Below are 9,505 nucleotides of genomic sequence, written 5' to 3' on the forward strand. Positions count from 1 at the left end.
AACCACATGAGTCCAAATAAACACGCGTCGCACGGACGAGAAGGCGGACGCCCGCGTGTGATCCGCCGGATGGAGCACAACTTTTCCCAAGAAAAACGGGAGGAAATGAATGATAATATCGCGAGCTTGATTACCGGATCGGAGACGCACCCGCCTGCCTGCCTGCCTATAAAATGGGCTCCCCCTCTCATCCTCCATCCATCCATCGTAGATCCCTTGAAACAAACCATCAAAAACAAACTCGATCTCACTACTCCTCCTGATCCGGATCCGGATCCGGCCGGCCGATAGAGCATGGGGCGCCGCTCGGGTACGTTTCTACGGAAGACCTCCGGCCTCATCAATATCCTTATCCATATCAAATGATCCATGCGTACGTACGTGCGTCTATCATCCATGCCAAACTGAAATCTCAAGTACTTGTACATGCATGCATACGTATGCTAGAAATTCCTCTTATGATTGCATGCATGCGTGCGATCATAAGATTGTTCATTTGGTTTCCAAGGTGGCGTTGGATCTGATGAATTTCGCGTGCGTGCGTGAGTGCAGGAGGAGGAGGAGGCGGCGGTTTCCGCAGCGCGCCACGGGCCCCCAAGCCGGCAGCGGCCAAGCCGGCGGCGGCCAAGACGTCGTCCGCCCAGCCGCCGGCCAAGACCGACGGCAACGCCCCCACCTCCGTGTTCGGGTCAATGGGCTCCGCCATCGCCGACGGGGTCGGGTGGGGCGTCGGGACCAGCATGGCGCACCGGGCCATGGACTCCATAATGGGCCCGCGGACCATCAGGGTCGTCGAGGATCCGCCGGCCGCCGCCGCCGCCGACGCCTGCGGCATCCAGAACCAGGCCTTCAGCAACGTACGTGCACACATATCTTAGCTGCTGTCTCTCTGTTCACAAGAATTGTACCAGTTGCATGCCATCATGCATCGATCTAAATCTAATTGTATATGTATATATGTGTGTGTGTGTGTGTGTGTATGCAGTGCATCTACGGCAACGAGAGCGACATCAGCAGGTGCCAGAACTACTTCGACCTGCTCTGCCAGTGCCGCCGCTCCGGAGGAGGACAAGGAGGAGCGTCCACCATGGCCTAAACCCTAAGATTATTCCACAACCATATATATGTCCCAGCTACATGATCCTACTAGATTGTTTCCTTCCGATCGAGTCTTCACGTTTCCTCATATTGCTCGTCGAGTGATCAATCAGCCAGCCAGTCATCCAGTTGTCCGTCCTTGAATAACAACTTGGAGAAAGATCGATCGGTGTTATCTTTGTAAGAGAACATTTTAATTACATATCTTGTCTCCGTTCGCTGGATTTGTAAAATTTAGTACCGTTTGACGCGCAAGCTGGTTTATACTTTTTGGTTGTGCCTTTGCGTGGGTGGGTCGACCAATTAATAAGTTGACCAATATGATTTGTGATCCCCACATGAGTACGTTGCTGAAATGGTTTCCATCAAAGTTGGTGAAAGTTGAATCATTTAACAGTAGAATGGGGGTGGAAGTGAAGTCTGAAACAAAGGTCCTAACCGTAGAATGAGTCACAAATCTCTACTATCAGGATGTGCCGTCGTGATGGTTCAACCAGCGATGGTTCAACCTCCGAGCGATCCCACCTCCCACCTCCCACGTAAAGAAAATCGGCTCCCAGCGATCCCACCTCCCACGTAAAGAAAATCGGCAAGCGATAAATCTGGTTCACGGGCCAAAAAGCAACCGCTGCCCTCCTTCCCCCAACCCACCAGCCCACCCCCCGCTCCTCCTCCCCCGATTTTTTCCCTTCGACAGGTTCGTTCGCTCGCTCGCTCTTCCATCTCTTCCTCGCAGGAGCTCTTCGATCTCTTCCTCGCCATGCCTCCCTTCCACGATTGCCGCGGTAAGCAAGGGCCCCGAACTGAATTGGGATCGCCTGCCTGTTTGTTCCTTGTTTCGCCAAAGATCTGGAGGAATTTTCTGGTTCGGCGTACTGATTTTCTGTGTGTTTGTTTGTTCGTGTAGATGGCGGTCTGCTTGTCCTGGACCCGGCGGCGGCGGCTCTGTTCGGCGGCGTGCGACATCGGAAACACGCGCGCGTCACGGCCGTGCACCCCTCCGTCTTCTCCGCTGTGGAGGAGGCACTCCGGGCGGCGCCGGCGGCCAAGAGGCAGAGGTCCTACGCCGCGTGCAGGGCGCCCGCGCGTGGGGCGCCTCCTCCTGCGCGCTTCTCGGCGGCATCCGCGCCTTCGAGATCAAGCGGGCCCAGGCCCTCGCCGTGCCGGACCTCAACCAGGTCTTCGTCTGTGAGGACGAGGACGAGGCCGGGGCCGAGGCAGCCTCCGTGCGCCCGGGCCGCTCCGAGAGGACCCTCGAGGGCGAGGCCGCCAAGGACGTCGCCCTAACCGCGACGGATGGCTTCCGCGGCAGCCTGGAGAGCGTCGTTGTACGTGGGAGCCACCCGACGCCGACAGCGGGATCTCTGCGATCGCCGGTGGGTGCCCCTCGCTCAGCTCGCTCGCCTTGTGGGACGTGCCGCTTGTGACGGACGCTGGGCTCGCTGAGATCGCCGCCGGGTTACCCTCCCTCGAGAAGCTCGACATCACCGGCTGCCCGCTGGTCACCAACAAGGGCCTCGTCGCCGTCGCTCAGGGCTGCCCGGATTTGAAGACGCTCACCATTGAATCATGCTCTGACGTTGCCAACGAAGGACTCAAGGCCATCGGCAGGTGCTCCAAGCTGCAGGCGGTGAACATCAAGAATTGTGCGTATGTTGGTGACCAGGGAGTGTCTGGTCTCATCTGCTCCCCGACAGCCTCGCTTGCCAAGGTCTGCCTTCAGGGTTTGAGCATCACTGATCCTTCTCTTGCTGTGATTGGGTACTACGGAAAGGCGATCACAAACCTCACCCTCACTCGCCTGTCATCGGTCGGCGAGAGGGTTTTTTGGGTGATGGCAAACACCCTTGGCCTGCAGAAGCTCCGATGTATGAGCATCACCTCCTGCCCAGGAGTCACCGAGCTGGCACTTGTTTCTATTGCCAAGTTCTGCCCGAGCTTGAAGCAGCTTTACCTCAGGAAGTGCAGCCAAATCTCGGATGATCTTCTCAAGGATTTCAGAGAAGCATCCAAGGTTTTGGAGAATTTGCAGATTGAGGAATGCAACAGGGTTACTCTCACGGGCATCCTTTCTTTCCTCCTGAACTGCAGCCCAAAGTTCAAGGCTCTCTCTTTGGTTAAGTGTACTGGTATCAAGGACATTTGGATCACAGTTTCGTATTGTCCATCGAGTTGATGGTGCTCCAGACATCTCAAGCTGTCCAGCTCAGTGGTACCGTGTAATTTCTGGAGGCAACAGAGAGCTCATATCGGGTATGCAATCTGATAAATAGTTCCGAGAGCTTGGTAGACATCTTCCATGAGCATTGAAAGGAAAAGACTCATCCGGCAAAAAACTCTGCATTAAACCATGTTTCATGAGAACATCTAATACCTTTTTGGGTCATTGTTTTCCTTCATTTATATGTTAATGCATTTAATTTTCTGCTGCAGGTGCAATGAAACTTACTTATGCTCCAGAGCCATTTGATGTTGGCCAATTGTTGCAAGCAGAAATAATTTTGAAAGCAGATAAAGTTACGGTTCAGACAGACTACCCTATAAATTCTGGTTAGGCATTTCCCCACTTCTCTTTTAACATCAATTATCTGCCGAATTATGGGGAAAATAACTGATGTTGGACATATTTATATCTTCCAGAAAATAACTCTGTTGCTTTCCTTGTGCAATATCAAGCATTAGCAACTTCCACACATCCCAGACCTGTTATTTATAATTCCAACTTGGCCAGTCATCCTCTTCCTACATTTGAACCTCACACTGATTTTCTTCTTTTGGTAGACCTTAATAACACTAACATCTATTTTGACCTGACAAGGCATAGGCACCATTTGATTTGTGTTGTGGTATTATATGAATTAGCCTCATGCTACAATCTGCCAATGGCCCTGCTTGTTTAACTGCATGTTTTGTCACACTTTCTTATAACAGTAAGACATCGGTATTGGGTACAAGCAAGTGTAATGGCTGACTCTGTTGTGTACTTTGAACAGCTTCAGGACTGGAGCATTATGTGGAGTCGCTAATGAAAAGGGCAGATATTGAGTTCAATGTATGTATGCATCTTCTTTGCCTACATCCTATCAGTAATCTCTACTATTAAAGCAGAATGTTCGACCAGCGATAGTTCTACCTCTCGATCCAAGCACTCCCACCCACGTTCTCCTCCCACTGATTTTTTTCCAACCTTTCAAAAACCAAACGGCTCAATAAAGAAAACCAGATCCATAGGCCTCAACCCGCCCCCGCGCGCTAGCCGCTAACCCTCCCTAAGCTGGAACCGCTCCCCTCGCTAACCCTCCCTAGGCTGGGACCGCCGCCGTTCCCGACGCCGCCCCCGCCCCCGCGCGCTAGCCGTCGTTCCCGACGCCGCCCTCGCCCCCGCGCGCTAGCCGCCGCTCCCGGCGCCGCTCGGTCGACCGCCCTCGTCCTCGCCCCCGCGCGCTAGCCGCCGCTCCCGGCGCCGCTCGGTCGCCCGCCCTCGCCCCCGCCCCCGCGTGCTAGCCGCCGCTCCCGGTGCCGCTTGGTCCCGCCCTCGCCCCCGCCCCGCGAGCTCGCGGCCGCCCCCGTGCCGCTCGGTGCCGCCCCCACCCCCGCGTCGCTCGGTGCCGCCCCCTCCCCAGCGCGTTCGGGCGCAGCCTGCGTCGGGAGAGCTCGGTGTGGTCGCGCGGCAGGGACGACCTGTTCTCGTGGTCGTCGTGGGACGAGGACGACGAGGAGGCGCTGCGATGGGCGGCGCTGGAGAAGCTGCCCACCTACGACCGCGCGCGGACGGCGGTTTTGGCCATGCCGGAGGGGGAGATCAAGGAGGTGAACGCGGACAAGCTGGGCGCGCAGCAACGCATCGCCTCGGTCGGCGACGACCACGAGTGATTCCTCTCAAAGTTCAAGGACCTCGTCCACCGGTACCCCCCCAGCTTGAGCTTCTCACCTCCTCTAACATGTCAGACTCTCGACCTTGTGAACTTGTGATGCTCATTTGTCGTGTGCTGATGCAGGGTGTGGATCGAGCTGCCGACGATCAAGGTGCATCTTAATGGATCTTTTTTACGAGCATATGCTGTTGGATGGAATTTTTTTGCTTTTCGTGATTCCTGCGAAAACATAGGGGTAGCTTATCCTAGCACAATTGATTAATTTTGCTTGACCAGCTAAAGCTCACGCTCTGTCTGCAACATGATGTTCCTTAATTCGGTAAGACAACCTTATATTAGGCTAGAAGAGTCACGATTTCTACACAACTTTTTCTCTTCATAACTACATGAACTAGATGTTGGTTCCTGTCAGGCTGTCACTTGGATGACTGAAGACGGCTTGGCACTGAGCAAAGTTTCTCAGTCATTGAGCAGGCGTTCACAGAAAGCAAGGCACAATGGATTTTGTTTGGATGTGATCTGCTTGGAAGCTGAGCAGATCCATATATCTGGATAGTGTTTTCCTCTTGGTAAAGGTGCATGCATGCTATACCTTGGAATTGGATATTAAGATAAGCAACAAACACTTTTGGTTCAAATCAACTCCTAAACCTGGCCTAATAATATCCCAGGCCCACGTTGCTTGCACTTAAGTAGAATGACATTTCAGTTTCCCATCTGATGATGTGACCTATTTATCACCTGTTAGTTGAGTTTGAGCTCCGCGTGAGTAGGCTAAGCTGTGCAATAAGTTAATTATGCAGAATATTTTCCATATATGGCAACTTTGTTGTTGCGATTCTGAATAGGATGTTTTCAGTTATTTGATAGCCCCCTTTACCCCTCCAAAAAAAAAAGTTAAAGTAGCTTCATGAAATGATACCGTACTCTCAAGTGGTGCCTCATTCTTGAGTTTGGCACTCATCCAGAGCCACAAGTTCCTGATTCATCTCTTGAGCTCCTATTCATGCTTACTTCTCCTAGAAGATAAGTTCAGAAGTGATTAACAAGTTAAATGGTCTATCCATGCCTTTTGTTGATTTATAGTTGTCCTTTTATGTTTCTCTAATTCACTGAAACCAACTCCGTAAAGGCTTTCTTTCCAAAAAAAAGTGAGTTAGCTTCTGCTAATAGTCAGCATCCCTTGTTTTGTTTCTATTTTTTGGAGGTCGTATGAAATCTGTGCAAATGTTAAGCTGAAAGTCAGTTCGGTAATCAAACGAGCGAGCACAATTTTCATTGCTGTATAATATAATAAGTATACATAGCTGCACATGATTTCAAGCCTGAAGACACTGCTCATTTTCGTTTCTAATGGCTTGCTAAGGGAGCTGTAACCATGTTTTTAATCTTCTGCAGGTGGACTTGGGGATGTTGCTGGAGCTTTGCCTAAGGCTTTGTCAAAGAGAGGTCATCGTGTCATGGTATGTTTCTATAAGCCGCCTTATGATGATATTGTGAATAGAGACTCAACTAAGCTGCTAACAGTTGGTAAATGCCGCAAGTCAGCATGGAAGATAAGCAGATGATGTTGAAGCAGCTTATTAAACCGGTAAATGACCTAAAATTAGAAACTTATGTCGCCAATGAATAAAACTGGCAAGAGAAACTCATAGGTATCATGATGTTTGTGCCCAGTAAAAACTGAATGAATATTTAATGGGTAAACAGTTGTGGTAATCATTACATTTAGTCTCATGTAAAATGAGTCATTAACAAAAGAGTAAATTTCATATTTTACCCCTAATATAAGTTTTGGGTTCTTGACATATTTTTCCCAATTTAAAAGAAACTCCTCCATTTTACTCCATTTAACCCAACTCCTGCCACTTTTTACCCTTTCAAATTAAAGGGGATCTGACGTCGTGATGGTTCGACCACCCCTCACCTATCGCTGCCTATTGACAGGCCCTACCTTCCACCCACGTCCTCCCACCGATTTTTTCAACCACCCCTCAAAAACCAGAGGCAAGTCAACGAGGGAACCAAGCGGTAAAAAAAACTGCGACTATCCCGTACACCCTCGCTAGCGATCCAGCGACCCTCCATGATGCCCATGTATGATCCCAACTTCCATCACCGAGACCACCGGTAGCAACGCATCTAGAGCAGTTGCGTCTTCCGCCTCTCCCTTCCCCCTTCCATCCTCCTGTTCACCGGCGCCTCTCACATGGTCTTCTGCTCGCCCTAACTCTATTGGTGTCTCCCTCCATGAAGACGTCCGCGCGCACCCGCCTCCAAGGCCTCTCCTTCCCGATGTCGCCTCCCATGTGATGTGCCACGATCTCCATCGGCGTGGTGCCGGTCGAATAGGACGACAAACACACTCCTCCTTGGATCTAGCTGGCGACGTCGACCAGAGCAGTGGCTGGTGCAAAAGCTGGAGGAATCGAGAGATGCACAAGCCAGCAGAGGTGTGGGCATGGAGGTGTTCAGGGCCGTGGGCGCTGGCCGACGTGTCACTTAGAACACGGCGGCCTTCCCGCATGGTGGATGCGCCCGCGCTGGAGCCTGAAGGAGAGGAATGCAAGCGGAGCCTCCAATCTGGAGGTGCCTGGCCAGCCGCGCTTCATCTCTTTCTAAACCATGGAATAGTCAACCTCAGCTCCCACGTACATTATCCATCCATGCATGTCAGCTAATTTATCTTCAGAGTAATTTATACATTTCTGTCTTCATGTATTTGTTGTCGTCATGTTTTCTTTCTTTCTTATTTATGCTAATTGGACAATACATACAATATGGGATGCACCCGCCTCCAAGGCCTCTCCTTCCCGATGCATAACTACCAACCGTGTAGTAGTAACTACCAACCTTTAATCTATGTGTAGTTCAGCGTCCATTTTGAATTATCAAGGATTGATTTTATTGACAAAAGATTCTCTACCCGTTGTTTTTTGTTAGATAAAAACACTTATTGGTTGCTCATGTTATCTACAATAAGTTTTTTTTACACTCCTTTATGTAGAAATGGTCACATAATTTTGATTCAAACTAATCGAACTCTCTTAGCTCATTGAAATCATACAATTTAATTACAATATTTGTTTCGATAAAACATTGACACTCATTACCTGACTTCTATATTTTATTTGGCTCATGATGTCAATTATTTTGTGTCAATACAGTACAACAAAGGACTCCAGTTGGAGGATCCACATCACGTATGGGAGCAAGAGATCCGAAACTGGTAGATACATTCACTAATTCTATTTAGAGTTCCATTGAGATTATCAAATATTCGGATAGAGTCATATGGGTGGTCGAGCCACGTCCACAGGTGCGGCAGACATCGAGCATTAGGCCTGATTTGAATCCTCTTGGTCACATATCAGAGTATAACAGAGTCCCTTTTTTTATCATGAGCTACCTTTCCGAAAACAAGCGTCATATACTCAGATTAGTAGAAGTGAAATAATCTAAAGAATATCATGAGAGCGCATGCAGTTTTTGTTTATTCAAATAAAAGTGAACACAACCTTTTCCCAGCTAAAAGCAGGAGAATTCAGCAATGAATAGATATATTAAACCATTAGTCCAAGTTCCCTTTGTTATTGAGACTATGTAGAATGATACTATCATGTATGGTTCGAACAAATCAGTTTAATGGATATCTGCACTCTTAAAGTCGAAAATAATTATTGGATGTATACTACAGAATAACAGATATACATTCTTCAAAGTATCAAGTCAATGCTGCATGGCAACAACATTGTGTGGAGATACACCAAACACCATTACAATTTGGTAGATAACATGTTTGTGATTGAGTTTTCGAAACAATATCAAAGTAGTGTTAAACATGAAACTACCAAGTTATGTTTTCTGCTATTCTCCTTGATGTACGCACCAAATTTCCTTCACGCAACAGGATGATGAGTTTAGTGCAAGTCTTCAGGTTGTAGCGCTAATCATAGGCAAAGTATTCTGGCCTTCTATGGGTTTTCATGAACGACTTTGAAATAAAGAATAGTTTTTATCTTTTTTATTTTTGCTAGAATATAGCATCGCAAAACAGAGTAACACAGTATTGCTACGGAGGTAACCAGATGAAAAGACCTCGATGACGCCTAGAGGGGGGGGGGGTGAATAGGCTATTTAAAAACTTCTTCGGATTTGGCTTGAACCTAATGCGGAAATAAACTAGGAGGGTACTTGTCAATCACAAATCCTAAATGCACTAGGCACTGCAACGTGTATCGACAACACGATCTACCAAGATGGACACAATACAGTTACTAACAATCACAAGTAAGTTACACAAACTTACTTGAGCTATATCACATGACAAGTAGGTGAACGACACAAGATACTTGATCACACTATATCACACAATATATCAAAAGCTGCAAGTGTGAACGTGTGGATATAGAGGGTATGCTTGAATGATTAATCTTGTACAAGAAATAGCCAACACAATATACTGAGCACAACCAATATGCAATGTATGTATGCTCAAATAACACAAGTAAACCACAAGTAAGGAGTTAGGG

General features: G+C 48.7%; 1 protein-coding gene and 1 long non-coding RNA gene across 3 annotated transcripts; both read left to right on the forward strand.

Moving 5' to 3' along the window:
- Positions 1-294: 294 nt before the first annotated feature.
- LOC123452651 lies at positions 295-1,346 on the forward strand. Its single transcript, XM_045129352.1, has 3 exons — positions 295-310; positions 553-857; positions 986-1,346. Exons 1-3 carry the CDS (start codon positions 295-297, stop codon positions 1,094-1,096), a joined length of 432 nt encoding a protein of 143 aa, XP_044985287.1. The 3' UTR covers positions 1,097-1,346.
- A 2,524-nt stretch (positions 1,347-3,870) lies between these two features.
- Positions 3,871-8,229, forward strand: LOC123396074. 2 transcript variants are annotated; one of them, XR_006609893.1, is made up of 4 exons: positions 5,162-5,292; positions 5,386-5,548; positions 6,372-6,436; positions 8,141-8,229. It is a non-coding gene; the product is annotated as an uncharacterized LOC123396074 (long non-coding RNA). The 2 variants fall into 2 exon arrangements; XR_006609892.1 differs by lacking the exons at positions 5,162-5,292; positions 5,386-5,548 and adding an exon at positions 3,871-4,150.
- The last annotated feature ends 1,276 nt before the right edge of the window (positions 8,230-9,505 follow it).

The sequence above is a fragment of the Hordeum vulgare genome, chromosome 5H (assembly GCF_904849725.1).
Source record: "Hordeum vulgare subsp. vulgare chromosome 5H, MorexV3_pseudomolecules_assembly, whole genome shotgun sequence".
Lineage (NCBI taxonomy): Eukaryota > Viridiplantae > Streptophyta > Magnoliopsida > Poales > Poaceae > Hordeum > Hordeum vulgare.